At 30.0% G+C, this 23,372-nt stretch overlaps 1 protein-coding gene across 1 annotated transcript; it reads left to right on the top strand.

The window, feature by feature from the left end:
- The first annotated feature begins 604 nt into the window (after window positions 1-604).
- On the top strand, window positions 605-9,125 carry LOC125077888 (ras-related and estrogen-regulated growth inhibitor). Its single transcript, XM_047690001.1, has 7 exons — window positions 605-846; window positions 1,802-1,929; window positions 2,380-2,516; window positions 2,661-2,819; window positions 4,096-4,248; window positions 7,338-7,503; window positions 8,890-9,125. Exons 2-7 carry the CDS (start codon window positions 1,815-1,817, stop codon window positions 9,123-9,125), a joined length of 966 nt encoding a protein of 321 aa, XP_047545957.1. The 5' UTR covers window positions 605-846; window positions 1,802-1,814.
- Window positions 9,126-23,372: the final 14,247 nt, after the last annotated feature.

Genomic DNA, 23,372 nt, shown 5'->3' with positions numbered 1-23,372 from the left:
AATAGACACGCATGCCGCACCCGACCGGTCATCAAGGCACCTCATTTTGGAACTTTATTACTTCCTATAACGAGCAATAGACCTCAATACATACATAATACGTAAGAATATAGATTTATCAGATAACGTAGCTACGGACAGTTTGGGGTTCTCAGGTAAGCTTTACTAGGTAGCCTAACATATGTATATGTGAATATTTTTTTTTTCATAAAACATGCTTGGTAAAATAACAGAGTTGCTTATCGACATTTTAGAAAACAAACCTAGTGCAATATATCATCATTATGCATCATCGTCATTGTATTAATTTTATAATCATAGTGTTTTCGCAATATCGGTCTCCTTGTTGTAGAAATACACGAAGACATACTACGTACAAGCGTAAGGAAAAGTATATGTTAACACAATGTCCGGGTTATCTGCCCGAACACAATATATAGTTATCATAAAAGTTTATTATTTTAATAATCTTATACCAGTTAGCTTACTGTTAACTTTTTACTATATCAGAAAACCCTTTTCTTATTTCGTGTACATGGTCCTTACTTCTTACACAGAGCGATCCGTAGTCAGTACTCAGTAAGTCAGTATCTACCGGCGTCCCTCGCGATATACTCGCGTTAACCTCCGATCGTTGACAGCGGCTTATTACGGATTTAAAATATAAATATATTTATTTCATTCAAAGCGATTATGACTAACTCATATACGACGCTGAAATTATTATTGAACGAGTATTATAGTATGTAATATGTATTTTTGTACTAAAGTATCAATTTGTACCAAACTTATAAAAGACGAAATTTTGGTTCAACAATTGTGGAGTCAATTTATAACACTTCTATGGTAATTGTAGTAAGTTTTAAATTATATTATTGATTATAAATTGACCTTATTATTTAAATATTGTGGACGTGAGATATTACAGAAAGCATCCAGTATCCTATAAACGTATTTATACTACAAAAAGGTCATATCTAAATGTGTGTATTGGATAAAAAATGAGCGACAAAATAGCATAATATTGGAAAATACTCGTAGCAAAATATCAACTAATAAAAATCTTTTATTAAATCTAAGTCAGTAGTACAAACTTCCTGAGCAAATAATATGTGCAATCATAAACAAATAAAGTCTGTAGTATGGATTCGTAATCAAGTACACGTTTTGATTCTCTTCAAAAATAGTATGATTTGTAAGAACAAATATGATCGAAACATATACCCAAGTCCAAAGCAGATGCTACATATGTTTGCTATTGATGCTTGTGTTTAAAATCAAACTACACTTCCAGACAACTGGTTTGTTTTTACAGAATAATTGAAACAATATCAATGAAAAGAAAATTGTTATTTTTAGTTCTATTAGAACAAGAAATGTTTTCAGCAGTGACTAGTGAGTCATCTACACATTAATCTTAAATCTGTAGAATACGCAATATTTTCAACAATTTACACGATACTCTGTAGATTATCTTTTTTAAGATTTTTAATTATGTTTCTTTTAGTGATTTACTGAATAAGACCAACAGATTTTGGATTATTTACTTTTAAGCGAATAAGTGGTTCAAAATTTTGTCTGTTTTTTATCATCGCCTCTTTTAAATTTTAATATTAAACTATATATAATTGTGCGAATTTAATTTACTAGCTATTTTTGATTTATCATACCATTCTTTCATATAAATACAAGGAAAGTAGGAATTAGAAAAATTTTTTTAGTTATAAAATTTGATTTTAACGTACCTAAATGATAAGCTATATTTATATAATTTTAAATAATGTATATATACATGTTTTAGATGGAATAATGTGATGATGACGACAACTACACCATCTCCAAAGTCATCTTTGGCTAAGCTCGTAGTTTATCCTAAGCCTAAACCATTTAAGGTTATGGTGCTAGGCCAGTCAGGAGTTGGGAAATCGGGTAAAATACACATTTTTTTATATTGTTATCACTACTTATTTAATTAGCGGATTTAGCATAATTATTATTAATAAATTCCAGCAACATAAATTACTAAATTCTGTTTCGTCAGTACGCGATAGAGCTTAACTTTTTAATTAAATGACGACAATGTAATATTATGTGAACATAATAATTAATAATCTGAATGCAATATATCAAATGTATGTTTGGTCCATAATTAACTCCATTTATCCAATAGTGTTTAATAGGTTTCATAACAATTTAATTTACCTAATTAAATGTATAATTTAATATTAATTTTGACCCTATATTCTTTATTTAACGAAATTATTAGTTAGGTTCCTGGAACTAGGAAGTCATTCATAAAATTTGCGTAAATAGCTTGGAATATCTACATCATAACATATTTTTGTAGTAGTAGTTACTACACTTGTTTATTTTTTTTAGCACTTGTAGTAAGATTCATCACAAGACGTTTTATCGGCGAGTATGATCCAGATTTAGAAAAAACTTATACCTATCAAACAGTAATAGATAATGAAACTGTGTATTTTGAAATATTAGATTCGGCAGGAGATCCTCATGTAAGTAAAAGATATTACAGTAAAATCTTAAATGAAGGTATAATTATGTTAAACGACAATGACTAATTTTAACCAATTACTATATGCAATAAACAAAATAGACACACAAAACATTTTTTAATTTACGTAGTTTATACATTACAGGAAAGCGAATATGTAAATTTAGAAAGTAATATTAGATGGGCGGAAGCATTTATACTAATGTATTCTGTAACGGACAAGTGTTCGTTTGACGAGTGCCATCGCTTGAAATTTCTAATCAATTATAACAAAAGACGACGTAGGCTGGCCTCCTCTATTAAGGTCAGTATACCAAATTATAAGTTACTACGAAACGTTTATTTATTAAATACAGAAAAAACAGAATTCCTCTAATTAATTAAAAATAAGAAAATAATCAAGGACATATTTTTTAAAAAGTATACTGCTCTCTCTTTCGGCTTTTTCTACCATGCTGCTTCAATGCGGGTTTTTGCACGTGTGGGAAAACATTTAATTATAATTTATACTTTAAAATAATAAACAGGCATATTAATATATCAAATACGATGTTCGTTAATTTATTATGCGACAGTTAATGTAAGTTTGTTTACCTAAAAAAAATCGACTTTGACTTAGCAAATTTATCAAATTTATTGAGCTTTTATTATAGTTCGAGTTTTGTAAATGCAATCAATAAAATATCAACATGATTTAATTACAATAATTGTAGCCGAATAAGGTTTTATTAAATTCTATTATACAAATAGCAAAATACCTTAAACTTAATGTTGATATTAATTTTCATTTCAAAATTTACGTTTGAGTGACATGATTTAAGAAGAAAATGTTATGGAATTTTCGTTTTGAAAATATTTTCCGATAATAATGTTTGAATCCTATTCGTTTCTAAACCATTCATCCCATTGTGATGAAACTATGGCATGTACCGTACGCTTGCACAGGTTCATGTTCAAAAAAAAATAACAATACATTTTCGTTTTTTACTGACACTTATTCTACCCGTAGGAAGTCACGGGTGTAGGAATGTGAAATAATCGTTTTTAGACATTTTATTTTATTTTATATGTCGTTATTTCATATGTTCACATCAATACTGTTCATATGAAGGTGTGATTTAAAATTAAGTTAAATATAAAATAATGAAGAAGCCATATGAAAAACGTTCGCTTAGAAGTTAATTAGACTGAGACGCGAGTTCTTAATGACCTTCCCTGCTTACAAAGCTCCGAGATTGAAAAAACTAAGAAAATAAATTACGAATCGATAATGTTGATGTAAATTAAATTTTTATTTTATGTAACTTGTTTAGCATTTAATTTAGATTTATAACTTCTATTGGAAAAAACGCCTCGTTGACCATGACGGCAATAACTTCTGTGTCTGTGTGGTCTAAGCGTCTGCAATATACTTTTTTGCTATCATATATTCATAAACACCAAACCACTAATCCGTCTAGTGGGATAAGCTCTAAATCCGTTTTCTTAACCATCGTCCAGTAGGACTATACAAGGCTATTGATCTGTATCTACTAATTATAATAAATACATTTCAATGTTACACTGTATTCTCATTACAGGACAGTATATTAGAAACTCCAGTAGTATTAGTAGGAAACAAAGTGGACCAAGTCGGCGATCGAATGGTGAGTACAGACGAAGGACAACGAAGAAGCAAGGAAATAGGCTGCGTGTGCTTTCACGAAATATCGGTCAGGGAAAGCATCGACCAAGTAAGAAAATGTATACTTTCAATATTTATGTAGTTTGTTTACACCCGCGACTACACTTTCTTGTTTTGTTTTTAAACCTCCTTTTGAAATGCAAGCATTCATATTATGTCCAGCTATTTGGAAATTTTTGGTTTGCTAGATTGTATTGTCCCTAACACAATGAAAAAGCTAACTTTTCTTTCATTAGGTCGCGAGAATCTTGTTTTCGAAACCATCTCGCATACTAAAAGGTGAAGTTAACTACATTTTTTTTAAAGTTTCCTAATTTATTCTCCGAACCTTCTCCGATCCTTGCTCCAACAAAGCAACAAACACACTTTTGTATTTGTTATCATTAAGGATTGTAAGTCCATATTTGTTGATCTTTTGAATATACCTAATTTTTTTTTAATAATGTGAAAGCATACTAGCAAATAGCTCTATGGTATATGGCCATATGGCCTAATGGTAAGTAAGGTCGTAAATTTTCCATCCACCGTTAATTTTTCGCCAATCATACTAACTAAAACTGTATTTTGAGCCTTTAATCATGGTTCATTTACTCTTCGAAACGAAACATAGCAATACAATTAATTTATTGCTATTTGGTCTTAGAATACTGATGAGTGGATGGTACTTATCCAGACGAGCTTACATTAAGAATAACCCTCAGTAAGACATGTTCTATTTTGTAGTGTAACTTTGTAAAAAAAGTGTATTTTCTTTTTCGTATCTTCACGCCTATAATATGTGCTAATCATATCAATTGACAAATAATTTTGACGAGCTATCACATAATAACTACCTGATTAATTTATATGAGCTTCAAATGAGAGGTTGATAATCAAATAATATCACACCAATTATATTATGTTATCGGCAATATTTCAGTATTAATATAAAATTGTTCAGTTACGGGGTAAACTCAAGAATAGTTCAAGGCTCATATAGAATAAGAAATATAAGGAAATTTAATGTCAATAAACTGCTTTATCTTTCATTTTAATAATCAAAGCTTATTAAAAATATTTGATAACAATAAATAAATTAAGGAACCTTAATCACCCAATCGAGTATTTTAACCAGTTGTTTGTAAAAGCAGATTGATTTTTAAGCTTATGATCATGCGAATGGAACGTGCCTCACACTGAAACCTGTATATTTTTACAAAACAATTGTGGTTAGATTAACGCGTTATATACACGTAGCGTATATGTTTCATTTTTTTAAATAAACAATAAGTACGAAATATTATTGCAAATTTTATCAAAGGGAGATTTGAAGGCAAGAGTTGAAGGTCATTTTCAGCTAAATATAACTACAGCAAATGAAAAGCTATTCTAACTGTTCAATATCAAATTAGTTTCATGGTAAATGTATCTCCTGAAAGCAAGGCTTTTAAAATATATAAATACACTAGCTGAAACTGCGGCTTTACCCGCGCGAAATTTATGAAACAAACTTCCAACCCCCTTTTACCCCTTTAGGCGGAAGTTTCTTAAATTCCGTTCATAACGGATGTCTACATCCTATAAGGAACCTACCTGGCAAATTTCAAGTCGGTAGGTGTTATTCTGATTTAGGATTTCGTGTTTGATCAGTGAGCGGTATTATTCGCTTTTATATATAATATATAAAAGCGAATATCTATATAAGATATACGAGTTCGATGTAAATTGAAGGAAAGGAAAGCCTTAAAAGTTTTTATACTCATAATTTCTAGACGTCAGATGTTGAAGTCGTAACTTTGAAATCATTTAATAAGTACTTTTGACGTCTCACTCTGTGACAGATTTATCCGGCGTCAAGAAATATCTTGTATATTTCTGTCAATTGGATGCCTACCTTCTATTAATATAACATTTGATAATATTACATAGAAAATAATAAAACAATTAATCAAATTAATCGATGTGTTTAAAAGTTATTTTTATATAATATGGTTAGACGGACGAGCATATGGTGGCCAATATGTTCGCCTATCAGCCCCGATGGTAACTGGTCGCCACCACCCATAGACACTGGCTTTGTAAGAAATATTAACCATTCCTTTCTTCGCTAATGGGAAATCAATCTCATATGGTATGTTGGCTTTACCTACCCAGGCGGGCTTGTAACAGCAATTATATTTTAACTTTTATAAAATATCTAATATATTTTAATAAAGCAGACGTTACTATAATTAAAATATTATCTACGTAAGTATGTTATTCTGTTTTTTTTTTTATTAAATAAAAGATTATTTTATAAACAAAAAATAAATAAATCATATATAGACGACCCTAAATATTTCGTATTCATTTGGTATTTGCAAATTGTTCTATTTACAGGACTATTTATGACTGTTTGTGAATTCAAAATTAATGAATATGTATGTGTAATGTGTATAAATGATTAAAATCTAAATCCGTCTTTGGTACCGAATCTTTTTTTAAATAAATTAATTAATTTTGATAATTATTATTCCTTCAGAAGTTCCATCAAAGTTTTTGCTGATAAATCGGCGTATTGGAAATCGATAATTATATAATAACAGAAAGTTTATATGGTTGGCAATTTCCAAAATATCGATAGAAACTATCCCATTAGGATTTATCTTTAATGCACAATCATAGGGACCAATTATATTTTTATGAAATAAGAAAAAATATCGATAATTAATTATTTGTCCCACTGCACTTATCCTAAGTCATGTCAGATACTGTTAACATTTCAACACTATGTATTGATTCATGAGCAGAGCCAAATGAACATTGTCGACGTAGATTTTGGTTTATTGAAAATTATGTTGAACATTCTTAGGCGTGATAAAGCCAAAAATTCTCATAGACAACCCGAAGTTATAGTTAATAATGTTACACTCCCGGGCTTTTAAAAACATTCCATCAGCCTGCGAAAGTGAAGGAACGGAGAACACACATAGGTGTTTTATAATATCTCCAGAAAACGCACATATTGTGTATTCAGAAAAAGTCGGTTAAGGCGACAATTTTCTTAGTTTATGCGCGAAACTGAACAAAACGTGTTAAATAAAATATTCGATAAAGAAAATCACCTGTTATCTGTATAATTAGATAAAAGTTGTAAAAAATAGGCCATTTAATTTTCAGGTATGGAGTGTTTTCCGTGACGCTCGTCGCTTCTGGCGAGTTGGCAGCAAATGGTCGCGCGGGCGCGTTGACGCTGACGTTCATCCTACTGCCCTGGGCCGACCACTCTCACGTGCGATCTCTGATACCGCTTCCGAAACAATTACTAGTGTTAATCCCACGTTTTGTAAGTTGTTCTCGCATTGTTACACTCAAACTAAGAGAAAAGTAGTCATATTAGGTTATCATATGACTACATTGCACAAATACATACGATAACGTTTTGTTATTATCGAACTTAGTCAAGAAATAAGAGACGAGGAATGATTTGTTGGTTTAATAACAAAATTAGTAAATTTCTTCCTTCTTTATAACAATCAGAAGAAAAAAATAAACATAAAGTAAATCTTAAAAAAATATCTACGCATGAAATGAAACGTATATAATATGACATCCAAAAAATTTAAATTATTGCGTGCCAAGAGATGAAGGGCCTCTGCTATTCGAGCTTCATGTAAAACGTAATAAACACAAGAGGTGTCGTTCGTTTCTAATATCACGAAACATACACCCACGCAAAATCTATTTCGTATTAAAAGCATTTAAATATAAAATACAATAAGTGCCTTCGTAATAAAAAAAAAAAATCGGGTGAGGGCCGAGCCCGGCGTTTGTTCTATTGGAAATATCCTCCTGCTTAGAATTTTTTTTAATTATTAAAAGTTTTCAGTATAATATAGTCTAATATAGTCTATAATAAAATCCACGTTTACGCTAAATAAAATGTTAATATACTCTACTACATATATTCGACATTAACTAACCATCTTATATAAATAATATACTTTTCTAATAATAATTTTCTATTTTTAAATACATGTGTCTTTACGAACTATTTTAACTTTTCAAGAGGGCCCATTAATTTTATAATGATGATTAAAAAATAACGTCCCATACATGATATTCGACTATACCAGTCTACAACATTCCCCAAAAAGCTATTAAAGCTAACTCTACCCGTTGGTGTTTTATATTAAAAACCATGACATCGATAAAATATTCTGGCTCATATCGCAGTCAATATCTCGTTTTAAGATGTAATTTTTTAAACTATAATTTTCTCATCCACGAATATTTTACCTCTTTAACTTGTAATATTAGTTATTTTAATTTTTTTAATTAAAATCTTAGATCAAAGTTACTTTAGAAAATAATAGTTTTTCTATTCTATCTATCTACAAATTGACTAACGACGTACTTCACGCGTCAATTTGTATCTAATGAATCAAAACGATAGACAGAGTTATTCGAATGCAAAATATAAGCTGTCCTAATTTTTTTTTTTTTTAATATAATAAAAACTGTACGAAATTATTAACTAAACTCAATTTAAAACATATTTTTTTCAATGTATATTTAATATAAAATACAAAAACTTTTGTTAACGTACAGAAAACATTAGCAACATATGTAGCTAATCTATTAAGTCAATTACTTACCGTTTTTTTGAGCAGATGTTTAATAGTGATACTCTAATATATCCTGATATATACTTACTTTTGTTTTTCTTCAGGCCGTCGATTTACAGAAATGGAATTAGAAGAAGCAGCCGGCATTGTACGTAGTGACTCCACGTCATCTTCGGGTCATTCTGAGAGTACGGACGAGTTTCGTGCACGCGCGAGTACGGATTCTCGTCTTCCGCCTAGACCTGAAAGACCAAGGCATCCCGCCTCGGTCCGACCTCATCCTATGCCTGTCAGGAGAATGAGTGTGTCGATGAGAGGGAACAATACTAGTACATATTAAATTTTCTAATATAATAATAAAATTTCATGTTTTTCATGAAATTTTCTGTTAATTAAAATATTATATTAAAAATATTGATTTCGTTGATCAGCCTGTGAAAATCGTATGATCATTTCGTATTTGGATAAAAGCGCTTTCATTCCAAGTAACAGAGATTTTTATTGTATAAATTGGCGATTATAATATTTAACCAAAAAAATGCTAACTATTTTATTTATTTTGTCACTTTAATATATTCCTTGGCATCATGGCATTGCATAATAATTAAAAATATATTTTATTTATGTACTCATAAAAACTGTGGTGAATTCACCAGCAGACAGACTCCAGCATCGCACGGCGCAAACACGGCACATTGTACATATAAAGTTTCCTAAAAATATTTTATACTTATGATGTTACCAACTCATTTTATACACTATACATATCTCATATCTACAGGTCCGGATTTAGGAGAGGGCAACTGCATTGGGGCCTCCATAAGGCAGGGGCAGACAGGGGCTAAATATAATTATATCTAAAATATAATTTTATTACTAATGTTATTTTAAACTGCAGCTAGATCAGCTTACTTAGCTTATATACCTAAGTAATAACAAAACAACTTTCATGGAGAGTTATTTCGTACAGGAATAGGCAGACGTAATCAGATTGTTTGCAGAAAAAAAATCATATAATCATTACATAGTATAACACAAAGTCGCTTACACAACGGATTATAATGTGGTTTTTTTTAATAGATATATTGATTCAAGAGGTAGGTTTATATGTATAATACACGTACAATACAGAAGAGAAACACTGATGATGATTTTAGTGGTTTCAAAGTGATGTAAATAAACAATTTTTTTGCGCTCACATTGCAAATGCTTACTCAACATAACAAATCAAAATAATGTACAACAGTATTTTATACCTTAAAAATGCCTTCAAAAAAGTCACAATAACAATTTTTTATCCTTTACGTGTTACGAGAAATAATGGCTTGTTTTTGAAGCAATACAGCTTTAATATTTATCTAATTAAGTACCTTAAATACTTTGCGCATTTAATATACATCAATATGGGCCATATTGATGTATATTGTACAGCATGCAATTTAAATTAATGTTTTCGAAGATATTACGTATTTAAAACGCAGGGACATGGCGGTTTGTTTTGTCTAACGACTGAAAAACTGTGAACGTTGTAAGTGATTCTGTAGTATATTTAGTGGCAAAATTGCACCCGTGCGAAGCCGGGGTGGGTCGCTAGTTAACTATGATTAAAAAAATTTAACTCTTTTTTTTAAATGAACAACATCTGTTTGTATCTATGTAACGTCATCCACGTACTTAATAATCGACACACGTACAAATGACTGATGGCAATACAATTATTAAATAATTTAAAAAAATAATATCATCGCCATACATATCATACATATTTAGCTTAGTAATTTTTTTACTTTTTATCGATGGCTAACTTTCTGAGTCTGTTTATATCATGTTCAACACATCATTGTTGCAATGTCGTTTGCCGGTTAACTTTGTAATACTAAAAAACTTCAAAAGTCCGCCATATTGGATTAAGAGTGATGTCAGAATATTTTTCTAATGATTCTCGGTAAGCCCTTTCATTTGATACCCATATTTCAGAAGTGAATAAAAAGTAATTATTCCGCTCTCTTGGGTGTTTCGCCATATGGATTTGGAATGACGTCACATTTTTCTTCCAGTTACTCTCAACAATCCCTTTCATTTGATACCCGTATTATAGAAATGCAATAAAAATTACTATTCCGCCATCTTGAATTGGATTTAGAATTACGACACACAGTGTATCGTGTATTATCTGTGTAAGTATACAAAATTTCAGCTTAATCGGTTAAAGATATCTGCTTCAAAATTGAATAGTAAGATTTCACCCGAACAAACATACATTGCAAGTTAAATAAAAGCTTTTAAAAAATAGAAAAAACTTGTATTAAGGATTGTCGTTACGTACTGTTCCCACAGTGTAGGTAAATGCTATTCTTTCGCGCCTTTTTTATTATATTATTCTTATTTATTTTTGTTAGAATATTTGTTCCAAAACGTTGTTATAGCATTTTATAGTAGGTAAAATATTATCATAAACTACGCTTTGATTTCCAACAAACAGTTTAGATTTTATAAAACTTACCTTTCCTTATAATATGACAAGTACTACTCTATACGATGAATTTCATTGGCTTGATTACATACAGCGCAAAATTAACAAATTGTAATTAGCAAATCAGAATCAGTCAGCTTGACCAATGCTAATAAATCTTCCTAGGTGAATATTCTATTACTAACTTTACACGAAACGTCTTTTAAATTTTTCTCTACCACTGCCCAAAGAAAGGAGGAGAGCTAGACTTAGTACTTTTGTAGACTTTAGTTCCTTAATATATATAGATAATATGGAACCTAGGTAAACCTATTCGCTAAGATTATATCAAATATATGTATCGTACTTACTGTTTACGTAGATTCCAACAAACCACTTCAATCTATTGTTTAAATGTGCATATAAGCACGTTTGTGAATTACTTAGAAATTACCAGATAACATTTGCGCCTGAATCACCCCCATAAGCAATTGGATCGCCCACACCTTAAAGTCCCGTATTTGGACAGGCGTAATGGCCTTTAGTATATTCAACTAAAATAGCTACTGTACACACCATGACCGCGTGGAATCGTAATTTAATTATGAAATCAAATCAAAATATACTTTATTCAAGTAGGCTTTTACAAGCAATTTTGAGTCATAAAAAAACTATATTAAGTGAATCTACCACCGGTTTGGAACGTAGATTCACTCTAGTACAGCGGTACAGTTAGATGCTAACTGACGGTAGGGAACTAGCTAAACTATATATTATAATATATTATATTGTTACAGAAATATCTAGGTAGGCATATATAATAACTAACAAAAATAAATATATATATATATCAACATAATAAATACAAGAACATATACATACATACGTACAATACAGGTTTTAGATTATAACTGAATTTTATCACTATTTATTTCCTCTATGATTATTCGTTGTAGCACTACTACATTTTTTTAATTTTCCTTATAAAAAGCCAAAAAAAAATATATTTCGGCAAAATAAACACGCTTTCTTGCCATTAAATTAAATTAAATTTTAAACCTTTTTATTTCCGCTAAAACGCTGTCAGTATTTTTTATGACGTCAGATTGTTAAAAACAACAGTCGTCATTCACTCAGTCACTCAGTCGCCGGGGCTGTGCTCTCTCTGATCGAGCACGGAGCAGGGCCCGCTGAATTACAGTAATTACGATAAAAAAAAACTACTATATACAGTATTTTTATATATTATATATTACCATATATTATCTATATATTATATAAACTGAAAAAAAAAATGACAGTGTGGGCCACGTCTTCCAAGAAGACGACAAGCTCGCGAAGTTCAGCGAAGATCTGCTGATGTTTAGTAAAAATATAAAATAACGCCACAATTTATAAAAATAAAATGTAAAATAAGGCACGGGCAACTGTGAATCCGTGGATGTTGTATATTAAATAATAAAAAAAAAAACTACTCATTCAACGTTAACATAAATATTTGGTGTTTTTTTGGGAAAACAATGAATTACAATCGTTATCGTTGGAGTGTAATGTACAAATACTAGCATTAAAACTCCAGAAAAGTTGTTTATCAAAGTGCCAGATGGTATTAAAATGACAGTTTTTGCCTATCTGACGCCACATATTGGCGGCCAGTGTTTTAGGTCACGTGATATAAAGACTAAAAATTACGACTTATAATTTTAATATAATAAATTAATAAGCTTTTATCACTCAATTTCAAAATATTTAAGTATATTTCTACATACATTTTATTTTTTACCAAATTTCATAATTTATTTTTCACTACCGATTACCGATTACCGATTACCCTATTGACTTTGCGGAAACGTAAACTTGGTGTTTACAATTTTTCCTGTACTTCATGTATTTATGCAAAGTTCGTCATAGAATTAAGCATCAATTAAAATATATAAAATGACCTAAAATTAATCCATTTTGAACTTTCTATTCTATTTATGAAAACTTGTTGAGTTCTTTGTCTCAATAAGATAAAGAGATTTGCCAACAGTAAAATATTCAGCCAGGTAGGCTGAATATTTTACTATTTTTATATTTATAGGTATATGACAAAATCTTGTGTGCTAAACTATCGAACATCCATACATCGTATCACTACATATTACAAAACAATGTCGCTTCCTGCTGTCTGTCTGTCCCTGTGTATGCTTACATATTTAAAACTACGCAATGGATTTTTTGCGGTTTTTTTTAATAGATAGAATGATTCAAGAGGAAGGTTTATATGTATAATACATGCATAATATAGTAGATAAAAACATGTCTATCTCTTAGAGATAACCCATAATACCCATTTTATCCTTTACTTGTTACGAGAAATAATGGCTTATTTACGAAGTGATTTTAAGCAATTCTTCAAGGCAATCCTTATCGAATTAATTACCTGTATTTAATATAGATCAATATGACCCTTTACTTATTCTTCTCTTATTATTCTATTTTTTATTACTTACACATCGGAACAAATGTATTGTACGTAATTTAAATGAATATTTTCGAAGAAAACAGATTTAAAATACATTATATATATATTGATTTATAATACTGATCCAGCGGTTTGTATTTTCTAATGACAAAAAAGCTGTGAACGTTGTATAGAGTTGTTGTAACGACAAATTCTAAAGCCGCAACAAGGATTAGAGATCTCTAGTATGAAATAATACTATTCACCAGAATGAACAAGAAGTTAGTATTAATTATATTTATAAAACGCTTAATCTACCGTCCTGTTTTCAATTCTAAATAGTGTTAAAAATTCACTCCATTTTAATAAACCGGAACACCCATCTGTTAAAACTTAAAAGCTGTATCATTTTTGTTATTATTTAATCGGCCGAATACCAAATACGTTATATTAAAATACCATGTAAGTATGTTATTTTACCTTTGTAAACTAAAATTAAATTTAATGATGTCAACTATTATAAAAGCCTTGCTATAAATTAATAAAAATATAAAAAAACCATGAGATTTGCAGATATCTATAATTATTTATTATATTATTTTGTATTTTCTAAAGGAAATTTAAACGACACCTCTCAAATTATATTTGATTCTGTCAGGCGCGATCTGATAGAGTGTCATAGGGGTCATGACCTGCCCCCCAAAAATCGTACCTATGCCTACGTCAAATTGATAAACTTTCTAAAAATTTACTTTTTACGAAAATTAATAAGTATATATCAATTTTCTTAAATTTTCGTAAATTGAGTATCATTTCGAATAATTTTGTCAAGGCGGCAAAAAATCTTGGTTGAGAGAAAGCACGTTATCCATAAGTAATGCTAACTAATAATATGTATAATCGACTAGTTTACGAATCAGATTAAAATACTTCTATTTGTTATATATTGTATCAACTCTATAATACTTATTAATTTATCATAAGTTTTTTGTGGACTAAAATCCAATTTAATGAAGACGTCGTGAGTCGTTGCTGCGACCGCTGCTCTATTGTATCAATTAATTTAACCATATTTGCATTTTATATAAGAACGTAACATAAAACCGTATTAATAAACTACCGACGGATCACTTATAACTCTCAATGGTAAATAATACAAACCGCAAAAAAGAGCTACCATGTAGGAATGAGTGCATGTCAAACCAATAACTTCCAGTATGGGTTGAATGGCGCTAACACGCAAACTGAGCGCAAAGCGGGACCAGCATAAACTGGTATATTTCTAATTTCAGATATCATTAAAAAAATATCATAACTTTATTTTCTTTATTGCTTTTTCAAGCCTTTCTTTGTGTCTTTGTTTTTACATCATGATGGTGATCCCTTAATCTGTAGTTGGGGCAGGTGTCTGGTATTATTTATTTATTTTCGTTTTATGACAGCAATATCTGTATTCTAGTATATCTAGTAGGTATACACGTTTTATTACCTTTTTACTGAACAAATAATAATCATAATATTACGTAATTACTTGATCATTAGGGTGAGTGTATAAATAGTTGTATCTATTAGTCTTAGTTAACAACTATAAAGAGGTAGGCAACAAGCGTCTCGACAGTCCGAATGGAAAATTTATGATTTCCTAAGGTCAAAAGACCACACCACGTGTATAGATTAAATTTATTACAATTAGTTGTGTTTATTTGTTTATATTTTAAAACGAAAGCACCCTCTTCCTGACCCAAGCAGTAAGCTTGATATAATAAGGAAAAAAAATAAACGCAAGCACTTGTGCAAGTGTAGTTTTTAAATTCAATACCATTATAGTTATCTACATGAATGACGACTGGATATTCGCGTATAGCCGAATTAACAACATTTGGCTAGTAAGAATAATTTGATTAATTTGTATTTGCCTGGTTTTATTTTTTGTTTGATTCAATAGTGATAATAAATACCTAAAACTACAGGATTTTTTTTTATTTTATAATATTCTGCTTTTACCCAATTTATAATTAAAGTGTTAATCGGTCGAATAGTGTTTTAGTATTCAGTATTCAGTCGAATACAGAACAAAAGGCCGAATTATAAGTAAGAAGTATCAACAGAATACTTGTTTTGACTTTTTTTAGTTACACATCGGAATAAATGTACTTTATACGCTCATTGAAAGTTAATTTTATATAAATTATATTTGAAAAAATAAAGCCGATCTTTCAAACCCAATCAAGTCTGAAACAATTGAATAGAGTCTATAGTCACAGATAAGTAAGTACACTCTCGATCAAAGTAAATCAAAATCGGTTCATCCGTTTAAGAGCTACGATGCTATAGACAAGCATAGGTTTAAAGTTATAACACCACTCTTTTTCGTTCGGGTTTTAACATTAAACAATATCATTAACATACACAATATTTAAAAAACTAAAAGTTGGGTACATGATAAAATCCTAAAAATAACTGTTTCAGAAAATAACCTACTTAATATTTATTTATTTTTAGTTTTCAATCATCTATACTTACTTCTATATTTTATTTGTAATGTCTCGAAATATTAGTAAGCACCAGCTTTTTCAACTATTTCGTGTACAAAAATATTCTTGTTATAAATCTTTTTTTATGTAGTTTTGGCATTGTGCTAATAATAAGCAATAAACTAATTGGCACAGCTCGTTCAGGTGTCTCAGTATTTCAAAGGCTAGAAAAAAATGATGATCTTGAAAATAGACTGAATGGTAAATATGTAATATAATTAACGGAGAAAAGACAAATATGTAATGTAAAATATGCAAGGAAAAAATATTGAACACACATTATGAAGTAACAAAGTAAAAAAAATATTTTTACGAAAAAAGCTTTGCATTACATGCAAACGCGAGACAATAAATGGTATGCGTTTTGACAATAATCTAGACTAAGAAAGCCATTAATTAGTGTTTTAACTAAAATGCGTTTATTTTAATTTAAACGAGTTTAATTGTAATATATATGTAGCTATACATTCAATATTCATTTTTGATTTAACGAAGTTAATTGGTTACCTACTACTTAATTGGTATTATATAATATTACTCAAAAAAATCGAAAGGTATATCTTTTGTATTAACATATGATAATTAAGTAAGTATTATAATGGTATTGTCACCATTATCATGCTATACGTAATTCAATTTATTAAATATTACATTATCTGTTAAATATTAATAAATAAGTAGTGTTCCTATTCCTAAAAAATAAATTAATAAACTACCAGACAGACAGCAAAACTTTACACTAGACTATTCAAAAGTTAGTTTTTATTGCTTTTTTTATGAAATGATAAAAATAAAAAAAACTACTTTGTAATAGTAAACAGTAATTGTAAAACATATTACTCATAACATTTTTTATTTGTTTCTAAAACTACTTTAAAAAATAAACGTAAACAATACCATATAACATAATATTATTATTTTTTTCAATATATTATATAACAAAATTACGGAATAAAGGTTAAAGTTACTAGTAGATACTTCATAAATCAAGTCGAGGATGTTATTATTGAAGACACGCCATCTTGAGCTATGTTTGTCCATTTGCACATGCGTTTCCACGCGTATAATGCATGTCAGACGTTAACCGCGTGTTTTTGCGTTACGAGCCTTGCAGTACAAAGGTCATGGTTGTTTACGAAATATGATTCATTAAAGGAATGCCACAAATATATCCAGTAATCCGAGAGTAATAAAAACAAGATTAATTTATAACTATATATATATTCACCTTTATGTAAGTACATGAAATCAGTATTATAAGTTATGACTATTTAATATTTTTTGTTCTTAATGACTACATAGTCTAATCTGACTTATACGGTCCAGGATTGAAATCCAAAGTTGAACCAGCAAATTAAAAATTATTGAGTCTTGCTCCTGACGTATTGTGTCGAATTGCGGTCCGACCTATGATAGTTAGGCCATCGAGCTTGCACATGTGTTAACCGACACATGGGCTTTTTAATATTTTTTGTGCATAGATGGATGAGATTGTCAGCCTGCTGACGTTGAGTTAAGCCGTCGTGAGAGATATTTTGTCAGAAAAACTATCTTGTGTTTGTTACATTAAAATAATTAATTATATTTATTAATTTTCGCCCCATCGTATTACATCATAAAGACTCTATTTCCGCATAAAATAACTTTAGAAATCTTGAATTACGCTGTTTTGATACTTTGACGTGTATCTTCTAAAAGTCATAGTTATTATTAATTTCGACTTTGTTTTTACAGAATAGCTCATTTTACCAGTGTTGGTCACACTAGATTATTATGAAAACTAAATCATATTTACAAGAAAGTAACAATAGAGAACAAACGAGCAGAAGTAACGTGATATTTTGTAAAGTATCATAATATCGTCCTACTAAGTACTATGGATTCTTTATTTCAGTCCAAATAATGATTACAGTATAAATAAATGTAGACTTATATGCTATGCTAATATACTATGTATCGTTTTAACGTTGCTCGTAGATTAATAATGCCGCTTTTACTCAACATTTGTTGTTACAAAGAGATTGAATTATTTGAAAATATGAAGTAATTGGGTGTGAATCGAGGTGTATTATAATTCGATAGACATGACAGGAAAACGATACTTACTTATTCAAAAATATAACTTTCTAACCTCAACTTCAACAGTATTCATATGTACATACGCGTGCAATTGGACCGAAGACCTAGCAAGATTTAAAGTGAACATAACACATTCACAAATATTCTTAAATGCAATCTATGTTTAAAACTGATCAGATCGACATATATGTAGAAAAACATATCAGTAAGTGTTATAATTTTATTTGTTATTTATTTTACAGAAGGGCCACGTGATTTCCGTGAGACCACAGAAGCATTCAGACCATTCCAAACAGGGGATTAGCGTAACCAGGTCGCCACGTCTAACCTACTGCGTATATGCTCTATTTATATCCCATTTGGATACGCTTCATCCTACATCCCTACATTATTGCAATTGCATCTGACAATATGCAACTGCGTATATTACTCAATAAAGTACCGGCTCTATTCATCTATTACACTCGATGTTCGACTACGTTTACTCTCTATGGCGCTACACATACGTTAAAGGGCTCTTTGTATTCATGTACCTAAATAAGAAGAAATATATGTATTATTATAATGAATTTAATATACCTATACCTTATAAAAGCAGTTACAACGTTATTGACATTGATATTTTTTACCTTGAAAATTTCATTTTATGAAATTAAAAACACTTTATTGAAATATTATTTATTTGAAAGTCTTAACATTTAATTATATCTATTTAATAAATCTTATAAATATATTAGATTTATCAGTAATTAGTTTAGGAAGACAATAGTGTGTTATGGATCATTTAACAAATTTAATATATCAGTGAGATTGTTTACAGAAATATCGTAAAATATTATGCGCTACAATTAGTATGCATTAAAATTTCTATTTTGTTTAAAAGCAGATAATTACAGGGAGATAACCGTTACAAAAGCAAGATGAGTAAATTTAATGATACTTTGGTAACAATGTGAATATAATGTTACCTGGCTTTACCGTCGCCGATACATAGAATTCAATGAATCAATGTTGATATTAGTACTGTTTTAACAATAGAAACATAATAAGAACAAAAAGAAAACATTACATGTGTTAGATATAAACTTCGCATCGTTCCCACTATGGAGGATGCCGCCGTGACACATGAGTAATGAATATTTTATTGCCTGTTGTTATACTGCCCACCAGATACTGCATTCGACTAACTGTAAGTGTGACACTAGATTCAGTTATTTTATTTGTCACTGACTTAGGGTCCCTGTCGTAAATCAAACGAGGACTTAAAATGGTTTTTAATGCTTTGTAATATTTATTTATTTATCTATGTTTGATGTAGTTTGCGTATGTTATTTTATGTAAAATATATTTTATATAATAAATTATATGTTTGAAATATGATATGATAATTTTATTATCTAAGTATATAAGCGATATATACGAGGAGCGTACAATGTTCACATACTTTAGTTACGCAAATAGCATTTTCTCATATTTTTTTATAATAATTTTTCCTAAATAGTTAGGAAGACTGGCTGACCCGATAGAAAGTGGTAATCGCCGCCTAAATACATTGGCCCATAAAAAATATTAGCCAACCAACCTCGGAAATCATGATTTTATGTGTTATGATGTTGTGGCTGTAGTTACACTGGCTCACTCACTTTTTGCTTGGCACTAGAATATTACAGAGTACCAACCTAGACCGGCTCTAGAGATCTGGAGTCCCTGGGGCAACAGAGGGCAAATAATCTTTTATATCAGTCTTATAACTCTTTATAAAAAAATTAACAAATAAATAAATATATAATAAAATACAAGTATAATCATTGAATATTACTTTAAGAGCGTCTACTCGTTGGAATATGTATATATATACTTATATAATTTTTGGTTCTAGGTTAATTTTAGTGTGGTCTCTTTCTTAGGCTCCAGATGCGCTCGCCCTTTGGCCAGGTCTCCCAAAAATTAAAATACTTACTTATTTCAGAGGAACAATACAAATTCTGTTGATAGCGTATTTTTATCATTTGCAAATAAGAAGGAGCGTCCAAGTAGAAGGATGGAAGATAATTTTGAACCCCACAAGTAATCAGAACTCATTGTGCCATTCGTAGACAGTGTCCAATCATAACACCGTAATTGCATGTTGTATCTGATGCACACGAAACGCGTACTTGAGTCGGGAAACTTATAGTCTGTAATTTATGTGTATCAACACGCAGCCACAAATAATCGTAAGAATATTACGCTGCGCAGACGTCGGTCAGATTATACAGATGAAATATGAATACATTTTGAAGTACGGTCGCCGAGTGTAATAAAAATATTCGTTTATTCATCGAAACAGATTTTAAACACGAATTTGACGGCAGCTCGACTTGTAAAATCGAATAGAGCTTCTATAAATGAAGCCGACACTTAAATTATTCGCAGATTTCTGTTTCAAGTTAACATAAATAAAGAATGTCTGCTAGAGGCTCATTTGCCCGCTCGCCGTCGTAAACTCTCCTTTCTCGGGAGTTTATTATTATAAACTTATATGATGTTAGCATTTATGGGTACTTACTACAAATCATGATCAAAACAGAACCGAATGACTATAATCTCAAGAACTATAAATTAAATACTAAAAAAGGCAAACAGAGGCTTGTTTTACTTACAGGCTAGACACCTTAATGGCAAATGGCAAACCCATTAGAAATCGGTTTTGCGTATTTATTTGAACAAGTGGTCAGGAACTCAAGAAATTGAGCATTAGTTGTGTTTAAAAATATTATTATCTTGTCATTTTAAAAATGCTTAATATTTAGCAAATATATAACATCATATTATTTTATTAACCTTAGATGTTCGAATGTGCGTTTATGAACAGACAGGTTTCCAGTCATTACGAAGAGCGGGAAACAAGTTATTGCACCGAGTGCTCATTTCATCACGTCTTACTATTTGGAATTCAAACTATTTTACATCATGATAATTCTTGCCTGCGATCTAGAAGACTCCGTCAGAAATTATAGGCAATTTGTTTCAATTATAACATTTATATAATATAATATCTAATCTATCTCTTGTTTTATCTTCTTTTTTATATGACTATTGGTCAAAATATTTGTCATTATCTGAAAACTAACTGATGCATGAATTTTCATGTTTGGAACATTATTAACTATACTTATATTATTTTTTTATTGACAAAAACTAAGGTTCGTAAATGCCTATAAACAAAAATAAATTCGGTCGAAAAACTGGAGAAAAGGTAAGGTACCTTATCTCCTATGTTTTTCGATCTACTTTTACCTACCTTTAAATATATATATATATATATATATTAACTAAATATATTAAATATATATAATACAAACTTTTTTGCAAATATTATAGTCACGTGGAATACTAGCAGCCTTTTCTGCTGAAATCATACTATTCGTTTCTTATATCATAGAAAATAAGATAACCCAATGAGATACCTAATGCACATGTTTGCAGTTTTTCTCAATAACAATTGCTTTGTAGTATGTATAAACCATTTCCTACATTGTTAATGCGGAGTCGAGTAGGCTCTAAGATATTATTGTCACAAGTATAATATCAATATCTTTCATTAAAGTTTGACAATATAATAAACGAAGAGTCCATATTATTCTACTCAAGCCTGTCTCACGTTCAGACACCAGTTACGTTCAGACACCTGTTATATTAAAACTCGAATGTTTCATATAAAAAAACATTACAAGAAAGTTACGTTCTCAAGTAAATTAGGTCATAACAACAAATTTAAATCCATCCTTGGTTGGGAAAGACTCAGTGGAAATATCAGACATGGCACTTTAGATAAGCTAAAAAGGAAGAGACGAACCTACGATCTAGATAGGTGCATTTTAGGTCGTAGGCCAATCACTCAAAGCTATTTCTATCACTTAGTTGCAGTTAATGAGGCGTTGTTTATTAGTTGTTAATAGGAGAACAAAACAAATGCCGATAACTGGCCTTGTCGCGTTCTAGATTGGAAACATCAATCTAACGACAATTTTAGATCCATGTCTGTAAATAGATTATTGTTTGTCTAATTTGGAGCAACAGAATTAGGGCAATGTTTAAAACATGAAATATTTTCTTATCACTACAAGGGTGCAGGTCATCATTGTCAGTCATTATTGGTATAATCTTATAAGTAAGTTCACTTGCGATTTTATCTTTCTGTAAATATGATAAAATTAACCTTTCTTATGCATACAACACTAAATATAAACTTTTTGCTAACCATTTAAAATTTCCTCATATACGAACTGAATATATCGAATAATCGTCACAAATCGGTGTTTTAATTCCTAAGTATTTTTTAAACAATGTAAGCAAAGTCGTCGTCAAGAACGCTACTCTGTGAGTGATTCCCTAAAACGTCTAGCGGCGCCAACTGCAACTGTCATATGTTATCTATTCTAATTAAATAAAGGAACAGAATGAATGATAACGTGTAATAATCACTATAATAGTTAATAGATCATTATAATTAAGGGACATTTTGCAAGATTGGGGAAATTAAAAAAAATATATTTATCTTTGATCCGAAACTTAATTGCAAAATTAACAGTTAGAAAAATTCTTTCATGCTTTTCATTATTGTATGACATAGCAATTTTTCATTACATAATGTTGGTATTGTACAAAGGGTTTCATTTGGTAATTTGCGTCCTATATAATATTATTTCAATGTCAATGAAATCTCTAGAATATTGCACAAATCTACACCAACATATTAATTATAACGGATGTAGAAACGATTAGATATCACTAACGAATAACATACTATTATTTTTATGTTTGTGACATCGCCTCAGACTAAAGCCTCTCTCTTACCAACCTCTCAACCGTGGCTTCGCCCGCGTGTGTAATGGGTGAGGGGAGGTATCCTTTATCCTTTTCTGTACCCTTAAGAACGTGTACGCTAAATTTTATAATAATCGGTTAAGAAATATACACATACAAACAAACTCACTTTCACATTTATAATATTCTTTAGGATTACAAGATATGTGTAGGTATATATCTAATCTAATCTAAGAATTAATTTATTATTTTAACTACTGACCTTTT

The sequence above is a fragment of the Vanessa atalanta genome, chromosome 4 (assembly GCF_905147765.1).
Source record: "Vanessa atalanta chromosome 4, ilVanAtal1.2, whole genome shotgun sequence".
Taxonomy (NCBI): Eukaryota; Metazoa; Arthropoda; class Insecta; order Lepidoptera; family Nymphalidae; genus Vanessa; species Vanessa atalanta.
This window is presented reverse-complemented; position numbering and strand designations above follow the sequence as displayed.

Coding starts and splice junctions, on each gene's coding strand:
- LOC125077888 (XM_047690001.1), top strand. CDS start 1,815: ATGATGACGACAACTACACCATCTCCAAAGTCATCTTTGGCTAAGCTC. Junction 2,820..4,095: donor GGCTGGCCTCCTCTATTAAG/GTCAGTATACCA, acceptor TTCTCATTACAG/GACAGTATATTAGAAACTCC. Junction 7,504..8,889: donor TAGTGTTAATCCCACGTTTT/GTAAGTTGTTCT, acceptor GTTTTTCTTCAG/GCCGTCGATTTACAGAAATG.